The following is a 21,016-nucleotide window of genomic DNA, read 5'->3' on the forward strand; positions in this document are numbered from 1 at the left end:
CTCTGCGCTTCCTGGACTTGGAAGTCTATTTCTTTCACCAGGTAGGGGAAGTTTTCTGTCATTATTTCTTCAAATAGGTTTTCAATATCTTGCTCACTCTCATCTTCTGGCACCCCTATAATTCTGATGTTGGTGCGCTTGAAGCTGTCCCAGAGGCTCCTTACACTATCTTCGTATTTTCGGATTCTTTTTTCATTTTGCTTTTCCGGTTGGGTGTTTTTTGCTTCTTTGCATTTCAAATCTTTGACTTGATTCTTGCGCTCCTCTGGTCTGCTGTTGGGAGTCTGTATAATATTCTTTATTTCAGTCCGTGTATGCTTAATTTCTAGTTGGTTCTTTATCACAACATCGAGGGTCTCATTAGATTTCTTGTAGATCTCAGTAAGTTTATCGGCGGCTTCTAGACAGTTCTTGAGGGACCTTAAAAGTGTGGTTCTGAACTCAATATCCTCCATTGACAATTTTGTCCTGTTTCTTTGTCTCCGCATTTTTTACGCTTTCTTGGTGCACCCCCTAGTGGTCTTTGTGCGCAGTCTTGTTGTAGTTAAGCCTTGATTGTTGTAGTTAATACTAGGGGGATTTGACCTCCAGGCCGACTGGCTGTGAGAATCACCTGTGTCTGCAGTGGGAAAACGTCTGTCCTCTGGGGAGGTGCTAATCTAGCCTTTGCCTGAGGCTATCCGGCAAATGGCTCTGCACAGGGCTTGGGCGGGGCGGGTCACACGGGATCAACAGGGCAGGCAGAGGGAGCAGTTATGGCTCTCAGTCCCATCCCCAGAGGCTCTGCCTCTCAGCATCCCAGCAACCGCTGCAAACCTTGGAGAGAAAGCTGCCCTCGCGTTCCGACCGATGCCAGACAGTCCCGCTTCTCCCGTTTGAGTCTGGGTCCCTAGAGACTCGCCCAGAACTGGAGCTCAGAATCTGAGACTCCCTCCCGATTGAAAACGACAACCGCGCCCTCAGCCACCAGCCCGCTCTGCGCGCACCTCCACACCTTTGTATTTTCCGCACTGCGCCTCCTCTGAGTCTCGGTATGTTGTTCTCTTTCCTTCTAGTTGAAGAATTTCCCCTCAGCCAGCCTTCCTGTGGTTCTGGGTGATGTCCGTTCCGTCTTTTAGTTGTATTTTTGAAGTGGTTGTGCGAGGCAGCAAACTCCGGTGTTTACCTATGCCGCCATCTTGGTTTCTCTATGAAGTGAATTCTGATGAGCAATTTATAAACTTTCAAACACAATCAATTTGTAGATTAAAAACTTTATTTCTAAGTGACTGTCAGAAAATGCTCCTCTTCTTCTACTCCCTTTTCTCCTCCTAATTCCTCCCCAAAATACTTTCTTTTTTAAAAATATTTTTTTATTGATTTCAGAGAGGAAGAGAGAGACAGAAACATCAATGATAAGAATCATCGAACAGCTGCCTTCTGCATTTCTCTCCTGGGAATTGAGCCTGCAACCCGGGCATGTGCCCTGACGGTGAATCGAACTGTGACCTCCTGATTCATAGGTCAGTGTTCAACCAAGGAGCCACACTGGCCAAGCCGCAATACTTTCTTTATAGTAGGCAGATGTGATCCCAGGAAGTAAAACCCCTATTTGGATGGTAAATAATTGAGATCCACTACAAATTAAATGTGAATTCTGGGCCTAGCCTGGGTACTGTGCATGCTTTCTCTCTGGTATATATATTCTAAATTATAAACAATGCTTACTGAAATTAGTTTCTAGCACTTCCAGTTTGATGTTCTTGTCTCCTATTCTCCCTGCTCTGAACCTAGTTTTTCGCAGTCTCTTCCAGATATAACATCTTTCATATTTTAAAAAGACAGTTTTCAGCAGGATTTTGTTTTGTTTTTTATTTTTTTATTTCAGAGAGGAAGGGAGAGGGAGAGAGAGATAGAAACATCAATGATATTGCCTCCTGTATGCCCCACACTGGGGATTGAGCCCACAACCTGGGCATGTGCCCTGACTGGAAATCAAACTGTGACCTCCTGGTTCATAGGTCGATGCTCAACCACTGAGCCATGCTGGCCGGGCTCAGCAAGATATTTCTTACCTGGAAATTATTTCCTTTCACCTGTCTTCTGCTCCATCCTGCTCTGTTACTTATATGGCAATATTTACTGAGTTCCTACTGCATCTGTGTCCTCTGGCTGCTAGGGAAACAGTGGGTATATTGTCTGGAACATGGTGGGTACTCATTAATATTTGCTTCCTTTCCACTGACATTGACATTCATTTGGACTTGCCATATCTGCTCTGATGTCTCTTCTAGTAAAATAGCAAAGTATCAGAAGGAGGCGGGGCTGCGACGTAATGGAGGCAGAGAGGAATATGCTTGGCACTCAGGAGATTCACCATAGGCATTTCTTGGTATTTCCATGCCTGATTGTAACTAAAAACTGGCAACTACAGCCTGATAAGAGTGTGATAATCAGGGACTCAAACCTCTCAGTGATGAGTGCCTGGGCCAATCCATCAGTCAAACCACCTACAGCAGCAGAAGTGATATTTCAAGTGGAGGGGAATACAGAAAGTGTGGTGGAGGAGGGAGATAATGAGTATCAGTTATAGCCTTGGGACCAGCTGTAGCAGTAGGGTCTGTAATTCATCCCATTACCCTCCTCTTATGAAATTTCCCAGAAATTTTGACCAAGACAAATTATTGAGAAACTGTGCTTGGATAGAGTAACTTAATGTGAAAAGTAAGTGATCTAAGCAAAGGTAAACTATAGTGAATTCTGTTTGTGGCCTGCTCAAACCCATTTTCTAAGCTAGTGCATCTCTAGTCTAGCTGCTGTGAGTGTTAAATAGCAATTCCAAAACCGGAGAATTGTCCTTGGCCAAACAGGAGCCATCCCACTGATGAGGCTCTGCTGCTTTCCTTCCCCTAAAGATCTGGTCCAATAGCACAGGGGTACAAAAACTGCCTTTTTGGTTAACACTGCGGGTGAATGTTGTGGGATCAACTGAGTCTCATTCTTGTGTCCTTGTGTTCCTAGCCAGTTCTGCATCCTTCACTCCCTTTCTCCAGAAAGCACTCTCCTAATAAATCAAGAATCCTTGCCACAGGCTCTATTTCTGAAGAACTTGACCCAACTTGGATAGGTGAGATTGATGAGAATAGTGTTGACTACTTTGGATTTTCTTGCTCGAGCCCCATTCTCTCCTTCTTCTAGTATGCCATCTTGTATAAAGTCTGCAGAACTGCCCTAACCGGTTTGGCTCAGTGGATAGAGCATAGGCCTGCGGACTGAAAGGTCCCAGGTTCGATTCCAGTCAAGGGCATGTACCTTGGTTGTGGGCAACATCTCCAGTAGGGGGTGTGCAGGAGGCAGCTGATCCATGTTTCTCTCTCATCGATGTTTCTAACTCTCTATCCCTCTCCCTTTCTCTCTGTAAAAAAATCAATAATATATATATATTTTTAAAAGTCTGCAGAACTAAAATTGATGTTACCCAGACTTTCTTGCAATCACAGTTCTGGATGCAAATTATTTCTTCCAGTTAAATGTATTCACCAAAATGTGGAAAACTGAACCAAAGCAGAGGCCATGTTTCTACCCACTTGGGGCTATTTTTCTGATGGTTTGGGGAAGGTGAGATTTTCTGCAGTAGTGATTCAGCTCTGGGTTACCAGGTCTGAGAGTGTTCAGAGGTAATTGCTGGCTCTGATGGCAGAGGTTTTCTGATGTTGGCTTCCAAGATCACCGTATTGTAGTAGCTGAGGCAGTGCATTCTTGAACTTAACACTTCCAGTGGCACACATCAGAGGTACCTCTCCTCTCAGATTTGGCCCCGTATGAATGTGGAGTCAGTCTGATGCTCAACTTAGAGCCGACTCCTTCATCCATTGCAAATATTTTGTAGGTGTCCAATTCCCTGTAATAAATACCTTTCTGACCTAAAGGGGTAGAGTGATTTTTGTATCCTGTCTTGAACTCTGGCTGATCAAAGGAAGGTTCTTTAGCTGTAAGAACCCCAGTAAAAGAACCCAATTAAAAAGAGAATCTCACAAACCCATTTATTGGCAAAATAGCTGAGCCCCTTGGGGAAACAGAAGGCTCTCTGTTTCTTTTCTAATTACAGTACTTACCTACTTGCCTGTAGTCTCCACCTGAGAGGTCTTAGTCTTTTAGTCTATATGACCCTTCAGTTCTTTTACTCACAGTTAACCAACAAAGTTTCCATGACATAATTCCAAATTGCCAGAAAATCTGGGATATGTATCTTGTTTTAAATAGCTGTGGCCAGAGAGATGATATCCAGAATGATTCATCTCTCTGTCCCAGCTATCATTTCTACTCTCTTTCTCTAGTCACTTTGTCTTCGCTACAAAAACTGAAGCAAGGTATTGGATTCAAGTTACATATATTGCCTATCTACTAACAAAAATCGGAAGCTTCTCATCAGGTAAATCATTTGATTGGATTTTGACTCTTAGGATATATACGTTTTATCAGTTTAATATTAAAAATACTTTTGCACTCAATGGAATATTACACTCTTTAAAACGCATATAGATATATAAAATTATTTCTGCTTGGGTTTGGTATACCTTGTAAGAGGTTTTCTCTAACTTGTACTCACAATTTTTGAGGTCATTGTACTAACATGCATTAATCTCGTTTGCATTTTTCTCCGCTCATCCATCCAATAGTCTGAGGAGAATGTTGTGCCAAGTGCTGTGCTAAGTTCTGGGACGGTAAAAATGAATAAAATCATTTGTTAAAACTTGAGGAATTTAGACTCTTAGATGGGGAGACTTATAAATTAACAGAAAATCATTGTAAATACTTTCTCAGTGGCTCTCTGTTTCCATTGGAAAGGAGGGCAAGGACCTTTATGGGCTTATTCTCTGCTGTTATCACTAGTACCTAATACACAGGGGCACTCAGTAAGTATTTAAGTGAGTGAATGTGCTAAGATAGTTATACAGAGGGAGCTATGGGAGCTCCCAAAGGGACATTTTCCTAGTTTTATGTGTGGAGATTTGGCTGGGGGGTGCGTTGAGGGTGTCACTTCAAAGGTATCATTTAAAAAAATCCTTGAAAATGACTTCTGAGCTGAAACCTGGGAGATAAAGGAAATTAAATATATATAGGGTTCGACATTGCTTAGGAATTCCTCTGATGGTTGTCCTGTGATGCCAAGAAAAGACAGTGTGTAGAGGTATGCAGCAAAAATATCTGAAGGGCTTTGTAGACTGCAATATTTATTTCCATTTTAATATCTATAAGAATACGCTGACTTCTTTTTTACCTGTCCATCCACACTGGTAGCTCATCGATGCTAAAGATTGTTACCCAAGAGCTCAGTGTCATGGTGGGGATAGAGTAGCTCCTTATTCCCTGAATGAATAAATGAATGAAATGAATAACAGCAGGGTGAGCATTGCGCAATGATTAAATCTTGTGGATAGTAGGATGTCAGGAATGTAGTTTATAATGAGGCAGAGTCCTAGTTAAGGGCTTAACTAATGGCGAGTTTGTCTCATCTCAGAAATAGTATCAGAGACGTGAATGTGAGGGGTTTCAAAGTGCCTTCCTAGCGGTACAGTGAAGAAACACAAATATAAGCACTCCAGAATTGATTAGGATTTGTCATTTCCAGGTCCCAATGTGCAAGAGCCTGGCTGGTTAGCTATGGGACACCTGGACATTAGGTAGCAGGGAACAGACAAGCGACGCCAAAGCTCAGCGCAGGTGCTGGTACTTCCCAAGAATGGAAAGCAGGCGGTGCTCCTGAGGCTATGCGGCTGCTATGAGCGCGGAGCGGCCGGGTGCTTGGCGCTGCAGTAAGGAGGCCCAGCGACGCCCGAGCGCGAGCGCTGACACCGCGGCGTGGAGGGCGGAACGCGGCAGGCGGGCCTCCGGGGTCCCGCCGGACCAGTTCTCAGTAGCACTCCCGAGCGTCTGCTCTCCACACAGGGGGTTAACCTGGCCGTGGGGAATAATGGCTGGGCCTGCAATTCCCCCTCCACATCCTCCCTCCAGAAGAACCATCCCAAGCTGTAGCCCGGGCTTCAGTAGAGATTAGAGGGCGCAGCGGCCTCCCGGGGCAAGCCTCTACCGCCTCCCGGCCACAGCCTCCGGGACCCGAAAGGAAAAGCACCTGCCACGGACTTTCCTCCGGGCAGGGGCCGAACAGCCCAGCGGCTGGCGAGGTGAGCTCGGGAGAACGCGCGGGGATCCACCACGACTTCCGGGAGACGCTGAGAAAGCCGGCCATCCTGGACGGCCCTCGTCTCTTCTCCGATTGGTTAACTTCTCTCCGGCGGAGCTCCCCTAACTGGCGATTGGCTCAGATGCGCCGTCTGTCACTTGCCTCTCTGTGGGAGGCGAGGTCGCGAAGGGAAGCCTGACTCGAGGCTGGGAAGAGGTTGGTTGGACTCGAGCCCGGTCTGTTTATTGTGGCGGAGACCGAACCCGGCGCGAGCCCCGAGTTGCAACCGCCGGGGAAGGAACCAGTAGCCGTATGGAGGGCGGGGGAGGCAAGAAAGTGCAGGTTTAGAAGTAAGTTGGAGTCACCCAACCCTGGCCACGTCCGAATGGGAACGCGATAGGAAGGCCGGTCTTGGACAGGGGAGCTGTGATCCCAGGAGCAGTGGCAGTGTAGGAGGCCAGGCCTGGTTTCTGTGCTGAGAGACAAGGCCTTGGGGAGCTTTTCAGGATCGAATTATTCGGGGACCTAATTTTCTAGGTGAGCGTCTAACAAAATCCACTGGAGATGTTGCTTTGGTTTTGCAGCAGGGTGGGGGACTACCAGCGGCCCCCAGCCTTCAAAGAGACGACTTGTTACATACTTGAGTCATCTTTTATTGCTTCAGATGGGCAGCTTCAGAAACACAAAAACCATTGAAAGATGGATACCATTGCATATATTAAGAGCATGTTGAAAGGAAAGTAAGGCATTCATTTTGATGTAGTTACAGTTAATTAGACAAGAACATTACCTGTGAAGAAAAGCTCTAAAGTTTTGAATACTATTAGGGTAGCTTGATTTTATGATAGGATTCAAATTCTTAAATTGTTTAATACAAAAATCATATTACTGCTGTACCTACCAAATATGCTCTTTACTAATGATGACCTAGTCCTATTATTCTGAAACTAAAAAGAAATCTTGAAAGTAATGTTATTTTGCACTAGATCTTTCCTTAAAAAATGATGTAATAATGACTAAAAAAAAAATCCTTGAATTGTAATTTAATGTTAGAATATGCATGGAATTGGATTGTTGCTTACTCATACAATAGTTTAGACCTGTAGGCTGATTTCACTTTATATTTCAAGTAGTTTGGGCCCTAGGCGCTTTGGCTCAGTGGGTAGAGCATCAGCCTGAAACCCAAGTCCTGGGTCCAAGGTTCCGTTCTGGTCAATGGGTCCTGCATGCTCCTCTCCGGCCTCTGCCCTGGTAGGGGCTTGGGCAGGACGCAACCAATCGATGTTTCTCACATCAGTATTTCTCTCTGTCTTTCCCTCTCTCTCGTACTCTCTCTAAAAATCAATGGAAAAATATCCTCGGGTGAGGATTTAAAATAAATAAATAAATAAAGTAGTTGGTTTATTAAACACTGAGAGTCACAACTGTTGCTTCACTGGCAACATAGTCATTTAATCGCCCAGCCTCTATTAAGTCATGTGTTGTATATCACATACCAGAAATTGTTAAGGAATGGCTTATTTCATCCACCCACAGAAACACCCAACTTAGCTCTTAAAGATTGACTTAGCCCTACCCTGGAGAATTCTGACCAAGGATTAGGGATACGATCTGGGCATCTGTATTTCTTAAAATTTTCTCCTGTGAGTTTGATGTGCACTCCTAGTTGATAACTGTTGCTTTCATGACTTACTAAATAGATTTGGTTAGCCCAGCTCGTGTTGCTCAGTGGTCCACCCATGAACCAAGAGGTCACTGGTTTGATTCCCAGTCAGGGCACTTGCCCAGGTTGTGGGCTCGATCCCCAGTGAGGGTTGTGCAGGAGGCAGCCAATTAATCAATGATTCTCATCATTGATGTTTCTCTCTCTCTCCCCCACCCTCTATAAAAATCAATAAAAACGTATTTAAAAAAAAAGATGTGTTTAATAAATTCTAAAATATTTATGAAACAAATAATTTCTTCCCTTGATATTCTAATAGTTTAAAATTAAGCTGCTCAGGAATGACATTTAAATATAATCCCAAAGATAGTGTTCGCCTAGGTAGCATCAGGACGTTTCAAAGGCACTTGAAACCTCTGGAACTAGACCATTCCAGGTTTAGAGATGAGGTTTGGGAGAGGGAGACACAAAATGCTCTGACACACTTTAACAAACCTCACAGCCATGCATTGGGTATTTTTTTCCTGTTAGATTTAAGGAGACATCAACTCTAAGTCTATTCAGTAGATACAGTCAGCTAAATTATTTTTACCTCAACAAAAGTATAATTGGGTCGGTGTGGGGGATGTAATATTACATTTATGAGCTTTATTTTGGGAAGAATACCCTTGCTCAAAATAAATATAAATAATACCTTCCCAGTAGCCATTTGCTTATTAAATAAAGGATGTGTATGATTCACGCTTAAAATTTGCTAACATGAAGAACCCAGATATTTGAAACATTAATGAAGGAAGACTTTTAGACCAACTGTACTGGAGAGTCAAAGGGTAAAAAATGAGATAATCACTTTGGTATTCAGGTATGAGAAATGTGTGGTGAAACCAAAGCCAGTCTGACTTAAATGATAGCTTTAGGCAAAGAAGTAGGTCCAGTTGTGGTCTAGCTCCTACAAGCTGGTTTTGATTTTATATGGAAGTTCTTTTTATTTTATTTTATTTTATTTATTTATTTATTTTTTAAATTAAATTTTTATTGTTCAGATTACATTTGTTCCTCTTCCCCCCCCCATAACTCCCCTCCTTCCAGTTCCCGCCCCACCCTCCGCCCTCACTCCCCACCCACTGTCCTCATCCATAGGTGCACGATTTTTGTCCAGTCTCTTCCCGAATCTCCCATCCCCCTTACCCCCCCAAGAATAGTCAGTCCATTCCCTTTCTATGTCCCTGATTCATTATAATCACCAGTTCATTCTGTACATCAGATTATTTATTCACTTGATTCTTAGATTCACTTGTTGATAGATGCATATTTGTTGTTCACAATTTGTATCTTTACCTTTTTCTTCTTCCTCTTCTTAAAGGATACCTTTCAGTATTTCGTATAATACTGGTTTAGTGGTGATGAACTCCTTTAGCTTTTCCTTGTCTGTGAAGCTCTTTATCTGACCTTCAATTCTGAATGATAGCTTTGCTGGATAAAGTAATCTTGGTTGTAGGTTCTTGGTATTCAGCACTTTGAATATTTCTTGCCATTCCCTTCTGGCCTGCAAAGTTTCTGTTGAGAAATCAGCTGACAGTCGTATGGGTATTCCCTTGTAGGTAATTGAGTCTCTTTCTCTTGCTGCTTTTAAGATTCTCTCTTTGTCTTTTGCTCTTGGCATTTTAATTATGATGTGTCTTGGTGTGGTCCTCTTTGGATTCCTTTTGTTTGGGGTTCTCTGCGCTTCTTGGACCTGTAAGTCCATTTCTTTCACCAGGTGGGGGAAGTTTTCTGCCATTATTTCTTGAAATAGGTTTTCAATATCTTGCTGTCTCTCATCTTCTGGCACCCCAATTATTCTGATATTAGTCCGCTTGAAACTGTCCCAGAGGCTCCTTACACTATCTTCACACTTTCGGATTCTTTTTTCATTTTGCTTTTCCAGTTGGGTGTTTTTTGTCAAATCTTTGGTTTGATTCTTGTGCTCCTCTGGTCTGCTATTGGGTATAATATTCTTTATTTCAGTCCGTGTATGCTTACTTTCTAATTTCTTTATCGTAGCATCGAGGGTCTCATTAGTTTTCGTGAGGCTCTGCACAAGTTTATAGCAAGCCCTCAAAATTGCGATTCTTAGCTCCATATCCTCCATTTCTGTCATGTTTTTTGTCTCCGCATCTTTTATGCTTTCTTGGTGCACCCCCTTGTGGTCTTTGTGTGCAGTCTTGTTCTAGCCAAGCCTTAATTGTTGTAGTTAACACTAGAGGGATTTGACCACCAGGCCGACTGGCTGTTGGAATCAGCTGTGTGAAAAACTTCATTCCTCTGGGGAGGTGCTAGTCCAGCCTTTGCCTGAGGCGATCGGCAAATGGCTCTGCGCAGGGCCTGGGCGGGGCAGGCTCAACAGGGCGGGGGGAGGGAGCAGCTATGGCTGCTCTCAGTCCGTCTCCAGGGGCTCTGCCTCTCTGTCCCCACAACCGCTGCAAACCTCGGAGGGACCGTAGCCAGACAGTCCCGCTTCTCCCGTTTGAGTCTGGGTACCTAGAGACTCGCCCGGATCTGTAGCCCAGAGTCTGAGACTCACTCCTGATTGAAAACGACAACCACGCCCTCAGCCACCAGCCCGCTTTGCGCGCGCACCGCCGCACCACCGTACCTTTAAATTTTCCACACTGCGCCTCCTCTGGGCCTCGTAATGCTGTTGTTTTTCCTTCTAGTTGAAGAGTCTCTCCTCAGCCAGCCTTCCTGTGGTTCTGGGTGATGTCCTGTCTGTCTTTTAGTTGTATTTTTAAAGTGGTTGTTCGAGGCAGCAAACTCCGGTGTTTACCTATGCCGCCATCTTGGTTTCTCCGATTCTGGAAGTTCTTCATTGTAAGATTTGTTACGTGAAATCTTTGAGTAGGGGACAAAATTTTTAAATGAGTTTAAAAAACTAAGTTGAAAACATGAAGCCAAGTGTAGTCTATGACTAATACCTTGAATTTTATATATATTGTTTGAACAGAAAGCCAGGAATCTCAGTATGAATCAGTCTAGATCTACATCAGATGATGGTGGCGAAGAAACCTCATTTCAAGACCATGATCATCCTGAAAATGAGAGAAGATGGCAGCAAGAGCGTCTCCACAGAGAGGAAGCTTATTATCAGTTTATTAGTGAACTCAGTGATGAAGATTACCGACTAATGAGAGACCATAATCTTTTAGGCACCCCGGGTAAGAGATGGGTAAAAGAGGAAACACCTTTTTCATCATCAAGGAAGAATTTTAAAATAAGGAGAGTTTTTTCCCCCTTTCTTCCTTCTCCCAAAATATTCTGTACTTTTTTTAATCCTTACTCAAGGATATGCTTATTGATTTTAGAGAGAGGGGAAGGGGGAGAGAGAGAGAGAGAGAGAGAGAGAAACATCAGTGTGAGAGAGAAACATCGATGTGAGGGAGAACATCAATTGGCTGCCTTCTATACATGCCCCAACTGGGTATGTGCCTTGACCAGGAATCGAACTCACAATCTTTCTGTATATAGGAGGACACTCCAAACAATTGAGCCCACTGGCCAGAGCAAGAGCTTTTTAATATAACAAAATAGAAAATCATTGGCTTACTTGTGTATTTTATAAATAGGTAAGAATATTATAAATAGAGCACTGTTATACGAATGCCAAACTAACAGACAGGTTAATGTACATAATAGTGTCAAATATTTACATAGGTGGCCCTATTTCTCTTAAGTAATATTTATACAAATAAAATTATTGTAGTTGGGTGTCCATCCCCTCTCCCCCCCTGCTTATCCATGGTTTCTCTTTCCAAGGTTTCAGTTATCCAAGGTAAGAAATAAATTTCATGCCATTCTGTGTACCATTATGAAATCTTGTGCTGTCCTGCCCTGGATGTAAACCATCCCTTTGTCCATCATATCACCCTGCATACATTACCCACCCATTACTCACTTAGTAGCTGTCTCTGTTAATAGGTCAACTGTGGTGATACTGTGGTATTTATGTTCAAGTAACCCTTATTTTACTTAATGGCTTAAAGCCATTCAAATAACTTAATTATAGTATATTTTTATTGTATTATTATGATAGTTGTTGATATTTTGGTGTGCCTAATTTATAAATTAAACTTTATCATAGGTATGTATAGGAAAAAACATAGTATATATATAGTTTGATATTATGCATAGTTTCAGACATCCACTGGGGATCTTGGAACTTATCCCCCATGGATAAGGGGGACTCCTGTAGTTAAAACCCAATTGTAACTTATTTGAAGTATTATAATTAATTTACCTGAATCAATAACTACCAAAAAGTCCAATGTGCTCTATAAATTTTTTACAAATTTATTTTACAAATGAATTCATTGAAATTTGTATGCTTGTATATTATATATTTATATAGTGCACATTTGCATATTGTATATTGATGACCCATATAATGAACTATTGAGGTAAAGTTCAAGTAAAACACATCTATTAGATGAAATTTTCTCTATAAATACTCCCTTCTTAATTTCTTTTTAACTCTGACAAAAATTCATGGAATTACAGCTTAAGTGTATCAACAGAGGGTACTTTATTATTAAAATAAAATCTTAATTTTAATAAAATATTAATTAATGAAACACAACCTTGCACCATTTAAATATTTTTAACTGTCTTCAATGTATAGAACATGAAAACAATAAAATGTCCTCTACAGCTAAAGATTAGTCTTACCCTTCATGAGTTATAATAAAACTTTGTAATTTAAAGTTTTTCATTTCAGTGAACAGTTTTTCATTGTTTTAGGAGAAATAACATCAGAAGAACTACAGCAGCGGTTAGATGGAGTCAAGGAACAACTGGCATCTCAGCCTGACTTTAGAAACGGGACAAATACCAGAGGTACTGTGGACTCCTTTCCGTAAGGAACATGTCTGATTAGAGCAGGTGTAGAAATGAACTTAGTAGATCTTTTCTTTTTCTTTTAAGTTGCTCCTTTTTTTTAAAAAAAAATATATTTTATTGATTTTTTACAGAGAGGAAAAGAGAGGGATAGGGAGTTAGAAACATCGATGAGAGAGAAACATCGACCAGCTGCCTCCTCCACACCCCCCACTGGGGATGTGCCCACAACCAAGGTACATGCCCTTGACTGGAATCGAACTCGGGACCCTTCAGTCCGCAGGCCGATGCTCTATCCACTGAGCCAAACCGGTCAGGGCAACTTAGTAGATCTTGTAGAATATTTTTTTAATGTTTTCCAGTTTTGATGTACTACTCAGCATTTATATATTATATGCAAAGCAGTATAATTAAGCAATATAGGACAGGGATGTGTAATTAGGTAATATGGACAGGCAATATAAATACAGAGATGTCTTACACACAGATTGCCTTCAGGGAGCTCACATATATGAAATAGTATACAATTAAGTTAATTACCAGCATAGTTCTTTTTAATCTTAGAATGTATACACTACTTTCTTTAAAATAATATAGCTAAACCTAGCTTCTAACAATTTATATAGGGCAATACAGAATGACTGCATCAGGAAACCTGTTTTTCTTGTTTTGTTGTTTTTGTGTTTGCTTTGTCATTTTATTGAGCAAATACTAAGTCATAATATAAGAAGTTGTGATAAAAACAAAGTTCTTGTGAAAAGAATTCAAACTAAATAAGAAGTGTATAAAGTTTAAAAGTAAAGCCAACTTTAATGTCCCTCTTTCCAGGTACACTTCCTTCCCCAGAGGTATTTATTACTAGTAGTTTCATGTGTAATGTAAGAGCGTTATATTATTTAGGGCAAAGATGATTAATAACCAAAAAATGCAATGGCTCAATAAAATAGAAGTTTATTTCTCTTTCATGTTAACAGGCCAGGGAAGGGAGGCAAACTTTGCTCCATAAATCCTCCTGGAACCCATCCAATCAGCAGTTTCTACAACTGTGTTGTCCACATGTGACTACTTAAGTTCAAATGAAATAAAAAAATGCATTGCCACAGTCATGTTAGCCACATTCAAGTACTTAATAGTCAATGTGCCTAGTGGCGTCTGCATTGGACAGGATAGATACAGGACCTCTCCACTATGACACAAAGCTTTATTGGGCACAGCTTCTCCAGGGTACTGTTTGCATGATCAAGCTAAATCACAGTCGTATCTAGGTTCCAGCTGGCATGAAGGAGATGCAGGCACCAGCCTGAAAGAGATATATCACTTCCACTCCCATCCCATTGATGAGAACTTAGTCATATAGCCACACCTAACTGCCAGGCAGTCCAACGTGACCATTACGCTGCATTTACAATGGAAGAAAGGTAGGATAGATTTTGTTAGATAAATAGGGAACTCTTGGACACACACCCTTATCACTACATTCTAGTAATTAAAGAAGGAAGTACCATTTAGGTAATGTTTACCTGCGTTTTACTATGTCTTTTTCCAAATTAAAATGGAAATTGGATATTAACCCTTTTTCTACTTTATGTTTAGATATGTAATTATACTACCATATTGGTACAACTGGTAATACTGTTCCTTTGTTTTAATTGAAAATGTACTTACCACGTATAAAATAGTTAATATCTTTAGAGTATGGCTAAAGTTGGTGTTTATTTTATACCAGCAGCTGATTAACAACCTTAAGTCAACATTTAAAAAAGGTTTTGCCCAGCCAGTTTGCCTCAGTGGTTGAGTGTCCACCCATGAACCAGGAGGTGACTAACTGATTCCGGGTCAGGGCACATGCCTGGGTTTTGGACTCAATCCCCGTGTGCAGGAGGCAGCTGATCAATTCTCTCTCATCATTGATGTTTCTATCTCTCTCCCTCTCCTTTCTCTCTGAAATCAACAAAAACATATCTTTTTTAAAAAAAGCTTTTTATGAGAGATTGTGGTAATGAAACAAAAACCAAAGCAATCTCATTTAATAGCTGTTTTTGAGTAGAATAAACTTTAAGGTTAAAGTCTATGTAGTTAATGTGCATTAGTAGGCCTTTCATTCAGTTTTGCACTTTGTATAATCTACTGGTTAAATAAGGAAAATTGAAGCTATTACCACAGTAGTAGTATCAGATCAAAGCAGTCTATCAGGAACACATTTATTTCTAAAATTGATTCTTTCAATAAAATTAATTGTTAATCTGATTTGCATCAGATACTGTTATAGAGGTTGGAAATTTACCAGTAAATAAAATAAAGCCCTTAGTCTTCATGGAACTTATGTTCTAAATGAACAAAAAATGTATTTTGTGATATTATGTATAATGGCTAACATTTATTGAATGCTTTGTGAGTGCAGGTATTGTACTATTCATTTTATATACAATAGCTTATTTTATCCACTGTGACATTTATACTGCTAACTCTAATTTACAGATAAGGATCCAGCTATAGAGAACATAACATCTTAAAATTTCCCAGTTTCACATAATATAGTTCTAACATTGTATTCAGAAAGCCAGATTTCTTTAGCTGTACATTTTTGGCAATTCCTGAGAAATAGGATAAAATTCCCAAGGTTAAAAATATACCTAGTTGCAAAAATGTCAATTGAGTTACCCTTACCAGAAGGATTCCACAAATTTAGGATGAATTATGTATAAATTTTCCATAGTATATTGCTATATGAATAAAGCAGTCTAGATGTATAATTTTGGTATAGACATATTTCTCATTTGCCTTAATATTTAGCCAATAACAGGCATATAGAAAACAAGGATTTCCTCACAGCTTTGCATAAATAGTATTATACATAAATATATTTTAATATGCTTATAGTGTATATCTTTTACAAAGTTGTTTTTTTGCCAGTTTTTATTAAAATGCACAAATGTTCTTCAATATAATTTAATTTAATGAAAAGTTTATCTTACAAGCTTTCAATAAAAAATCTAAGGATAGATTTTAAGAATTGATCTTAAATTGATTTGACTTGCTTTCCAGACTCAGCAGTCCCTAGAGAAAGTTCAGATGAAGATTTTCTACTAGAATGGTTAAATACCTTTCGCCGCACAGGCAATGCAATTCGAAGTGGACAAAATGGGAATCAAACTTGGAGAGCTGTGAGTCGAACAAATCCAAATAGTGGAGAGTTTCGGTTTAGTCTGGAAATCCACATCAATCATGAGAATAGAGGATTTGAAACTCATGATGAAGATAATATAGGCATTCCACTTTCAGATATTAGCAGTGATCATACTACAGAGAGACAGCAAAGATCACCTAGTCCTGTGGCTAGGCGAACAAGAAGCCAAACTTCAGTGAATTTCAGTGGTAGTAGTTCCAACATTTCAAGGACTAGGCTTGACTCAAGAGGGCAGAATTCAGTAGAAAGATTTTTCTCAACCTCAGGAAGTTTAAGAAATGGAACTGGGAGAGCAGTTGGCATTCCTAGAACTAGTGCTCCACGTGCTAATTTCAGTAGTCACACAAACCAGTCAGGTGGTAGTGAACTTGGGCAAAGGGATGGGCAACGATTTGGAGCAGCACATGTTTGGGAAAATGGGCCTAGAACTAATGTGACAGTGAGGAATACAAACCAAAGATTAGAGCCAATAAGATTACGGTCTACTTTCAGTAGTCGAAGCCGTTCACCAATTCAGAGACAAAATGACACTGTTTATCATAATTCACAAAGAGAAGGTAGATCTTTACAACAAACCATTAGAAGGTCTGATAGGAGGAGAGGTATAACTCGTGTTTTTTTAGAACAAGATAGAGCACGCAGAGGAACAGCATATACCCCATTCTCTAACTCAAGACTCGTGTCAAGAATAACAGTAGAAGAAGGAGAAGAATCTAGCAGATCTTCAAGTGCTGCACGACATCCAACAATCACATTGGACCTTCAAGTGAGAAGGATTCGTCCTGGAGAGAACAGAGATCGGGATAGTATTGCAAATAGAACTCGATCTCGAGTAGGGCTAGCAGAAAATACAGTCACTATTGAAAGCAATAGCGGGGGCTTTCGCCGAACTATTTCTCGTTTAGAGCGGTCAGGTATTCGAACCTATGTTAGTACCATAACAGTCCCTCTTCGTAGGGTATCTGAGAATGAGTTTGTTGAACCATCCTCATTGGCTCTTCGGTCAATTTTAAGGCAGATCATGACTGGATTTGGAGAACTGAGTTCTCTAATGGAGGCCGAATCTGAGTCAGAGATTCAGAGAAATGGTCAGCGTTTACCAGAGATGGATTCAGAACTGAGTAACCTAGTGAATGACATCAGTCAGCACCATGAAGGTTCCTCTCAGGACAATTGGGCCCAAGAAGACAACACTGAAATGAGTGGTGAAAATGAGACCACTCAGCCTCATATCCAAAACAGTGATAGTAGAAATAGTAGGCAGTTGCGGAACTCAAATAACTTAGTGGAAACTGGAACACTACCTATTCTTCGCCTTGCTCACTTCTTTTTACTAAATGAAAGTGATGATGATGATCGCATACGTGGCTTAACCAAAGAGCAGATTGACAATCTTTCTACCCGAAACTATGAGCATAACAGTATTGACAGTGAACTAGGTAACATCTGTAGTGTTTGTATCAGTGACTATGTAACTGGAAACAAGCTCAGGCAATTACCTTGCAGGCATGAGTTTCACATCCATTGTATTGACCGATGGCTCTCAGAGAATTGCACTTGTCCCGTATGTCGGCATCCTGTCTTAGGGTCCAGTATAGCATAGAATGGATGAAGTGATGGATTTATTAAAGTACTGCATTTCAGTGGAGCTGAGTATTCACGCATTCTTTTGTTATTTGTGATGAACTATCCAGGATGAAAAGTAACATTGTTATAGTTAAACTATTTTTGTGTGTTTTTTTAACTTGTTAAAAAGAGAACATTTATATAAAATTTAAAATGCAAATGTTAAATTATTCAAAAGTACAGAATAATTAATATTGCTAGAACCAAATAACCTTTACAATTATTTTGTTTTGGTGATTTTGTCATGCTAAGCACTTTTGTATACACTGCACAGTTCAGTGGGTTAAAAATCAATCTTCTTTTTCTTAATTGTACAATAGACTTTACTTGAAACTTCAAATTCCATAGTCTTAGTACTGTGTCCAGACATTGGTGTCTAAATAAGCCTTTCATTACCTTTTTATTCTAAGGACAATATCTTCTCATGAAAAAATGTTTGGCTGAATGTTTGCTAAATGTTTTTAAGTTACTTAAAATGTTAAATTTAATATGCAGCATACCATATGTGTATATATAGCTATATAATTTTAAAGTTAAAATAGTCAGTCTAAATGATACCAGTGTGGTTGTTATTTAAGCTTTTCAGCTATTACTGCATATGGCACAATGTTTAATATTTACAAGATTGTCTCTGGGAGTGGATTAAGATATTTAAAAATAGATAATTTAATGAAGCGTCTCTGACAATCTGACTTCTTAGACAGCAAGCAATATATAATGCTGAACAAGTCTTTCTTTATTCAGAAATGGAACGTGGGCATTTTAGAACATATAGGTTATTGAACTTGAGTTCAGCCTTTTTGTGACTTTTTAGAAAGTGCAAAAATTCTTCGATTATAATAAGTAAGGTACACAATATGCATGGATTCTCAGATTTTATTTTAGAGTCTAAAGAATGTCTATAAAGAATCAAATGCATAGATAATATGTTAAGTTCACTTGAAAGCCAAAAACTTCAAGTAAAACAAAACGAAATACCCTTAAGAGAATGTAGAATTTATATAAACACAAAGTATGCCTTGAAGATCTATTTCTACCAATAAATATTAAAACAAAGCTGTGTGTGAACTGTCCTATTGTTCCACTGTAGTATATTCACTAAAAAAATATTTATTTTGTACCTACTAGGTGCCAGGCAATGTTAAGGTATTGAGAATTCAGCAGATGATTAAAAGACAAAGTCCCCATCTTCACAGGAAAGACATATTTGCTCTTAGAAATTGAAAATCAGTTGACAATGAATTATTGTTTTGATTTTCATGTTTGTTTGTAAATATATGGTACTAGAGGCCCAGTGCATGAAATTTGTGCACGGGGAGGGGCAGTCCCTCAGCCCTGCCTGGGCCCTCTCAATCTGAGAGCCCTCAGAGAATGTCCGAATGATGGCTTAAGCCCAAAGGGAGCGGACCTAAGCCGGCAGTCGGACATCCTTAGTGCTGCCATGGAGGTGGGAGAGGCTCCTGCCACCGTCACTGCGCTCACCAGCCATGATCCCGGCTTCTGGCTGAGTGGTGCTCCCCTTGTGGGCTCCTGTGTTGAGCATCTGCCCCTGGTGGTCAGTGTGCATCCTAGCGACCGGTCATTCCGCCATTCGGTTGATTTGCATATTACCCTTTTATTATATAGGATTGTTTTCCTGTAGTGAACTGCTTGGGCAAAATCACAAGAACACATACCTGAAGACTAGATTCTGTAAGATTTTGCAATAGCTCAAGATTTAGTTTTCTTTATGATCAGTGATTATACAGGGGGAGCAAAAGTAGGTTTACAATCAGTGTGTGAAACACAAAATTCTTTTATTTATTTATTTATATATTTGTATTATTTAGACTATACATGTCTCTTGATGAATTTTAGTTCTGAATGGTAAGATCATTTTTCATGTTTCAGGAAGACTAGTGTGGCACAGTGTTCAGAACACTGGACTGGAGAGAGATGGGAAGCAAAAAAAAAAAACAATGTAGGAACTATTGTGATATTATCAGTTAACAACATCATCATCAGTTATCTAACCTAGAGTGATGACAATAAAACTGGGAAGAGAAAAGGATGTAAAAATATTGGGGGGAGGAAGGGGGGAAAGACATTTGGTTTCTAGTTCAATATGAAAATGTGGGCAAGTCATGTACTTACAAATGGAGAATCGCCTGAGTGAAGGAGGGTACAAGCTATGTTGGTTTAGACATTTATTTTAAACACTGGAGGCCTGGTGCACGACTTTGTGCACAGGTGGGGTCCGGCTGGCCTGCCCCAATTGGGGCCGATCGAGCCGGGCTGGCCAGGGGGAGGGGACACGGAAGGTTGGCTGGCTGGCCCTTCCCCTGATTGGGGTAGGGGGGCTCATTGGGGGTGTGGCCTGCTGGGGGGAGGGGCCGTGGGCAGTTGGCCAGCCAGCCCCACCCCCTGGTCGAACTCCCGGTCAAAAGGACAATTTACATATTAGCCTTTTATTATCTTATTTAATAAAGAGGGAATATGCTAATTGACCCTCATGCCATTGCAAAGATGGTGGTGCTCACAGCCAATAAGGAGGGAATATGCTAATTGACTGCCCTGCCCTCAAATATGGCTGTGTCCACAGCCAATGAGGGAATATGCTAATTGACTGCCCCACCCTCAAAGATGGTGGTGCCCACAGCCAATAAGGAGGAATATGCTAATGACTACCACGCCCTCAAAGATGATGGCGCCCACAGCCACAAGCAGCAGGGGAGGGCAGTTGTGGGTAATCAGGCCAGCAGGAGAGGGCAGTTGGGGGGGACCGGGCTGGCAGGGGAGGGCAGTTGGGGGCAATCAGGCCAGCAGGGGAGCAGTTAGATGTCGATCGGGCCGGCAGGGGAGCAGTTAGGAGGTGATCAGGCTGGCAGGCAGAAGCGGTTAGGGGCAATCAGGCAGGCAGGCAGGCGAGTGGTTGGGAGCCAGCAGTCCTGGATTGTGAGAGGGATGTCAGGTGTCCCTCAGCCTCACCTGCATCTACTCCAATCTGGGAACCCTCGGGGGATGTCTGACTGCCAGTTTAAGCCCAATTGGGAGTGGGTGCAGGCTGGGCTGAGGGATATCCCCCTCCCCCCCCCCAGTGCACAAATTGCATGCACTGGGCCCCTAGTATAGGATAACCTTAGTAATATATCTGACTCATTTCAGTGTTACCATTTGACAAGATACTAAATTCAGCATTTATTGCTCATATGGAATATTCCTCAGGAAGCCCTACTTCCCCTGGCCTGATTAGTTAAGAGAATTGAGAGAAGAGTGAAAAAAGGGGGAAATGAAAAAAATAGGAATTAAAACACACACACACACGTGCACGCACACATACATTGATTCTTTGTTTGACTTAATTTTTTGCAAGACATGGTAGGACCAGCATGTGAAGAGATCCCAAATATGCATTTGAAATAGAAGCAGATGTGTACTATTTGGGAAATTCCCTGAAAGCAGCAGGAAAGTTTAATGGATTTTGTAAATTGGCATTCTAGTTGGGAACAAAGAAGTGCTTTCTTTAATA

The 21,016-nt window shown here is 40.9% G+C and overlaps 1 protein-coding gene across 3 annotated transcripts; it reads left to right on the forward strand.

Annotated features, from left to right (window-relative positions):
- The first annotated feature begins 5,951 nt into the window (after window positions 1-5,951).
- Window positions 5,952-18,564, forward strand: RNF6 (ring finger protein 6). 3 transcript variants are annotated; one of them, XM_070407547.1, is made up of 5 exons: window positions 5,952-6,164; window positions 10,810-11,020; window positions 12,600-12,695; window positions 15,741-15,859; window positions 16,506-16,664. In XM_070407547.1, exons 2-5 carry the CDS (start codon window positions 10,828-10,830, stop codon window positions 16,572-16,574), a joined length of 477 nt encoding a protein of 158 aa, XP_070263648.1. In that variant the 5' UTR covers window positions 5,952-6,164; window positions 10,810-10,827; the 3' UTR covers window positions 16,575-16,664. The 3 variants fall into 3 exon arrangements, with proteins under 3 accessions (XP_070263648.1, XP_070263646.1, XP_070263647.1); XM_070407545.1 differs by having other exon boundaries at window positions 15,741-18,564; XM_070407546.1 differs by lacking the exon at window positions 15,741-15,859 and having other exon boundaries at window positions 16,506-18,564.
- The last annotated feature ends 2,452 nt before the right edge of the window (window positions 18,565-21,016 follow it).

Source organism: Myotis yumanensis, unplaced genomic scaffold (genome assembly GCF_028538775.1).
Source record: "Myotis yumanensis isolate MYYU_CA2020_CCGP unplaced genomic scaffold, mMyoYum1.0.hap1 SCAF_3, whole genome shotgun sequence".
NCBI lineage: Eukaryota > Metazoa > Chordata > Mammalia > Chiroptera > Vespertilionidae > Myotis > Myotis yumanensis.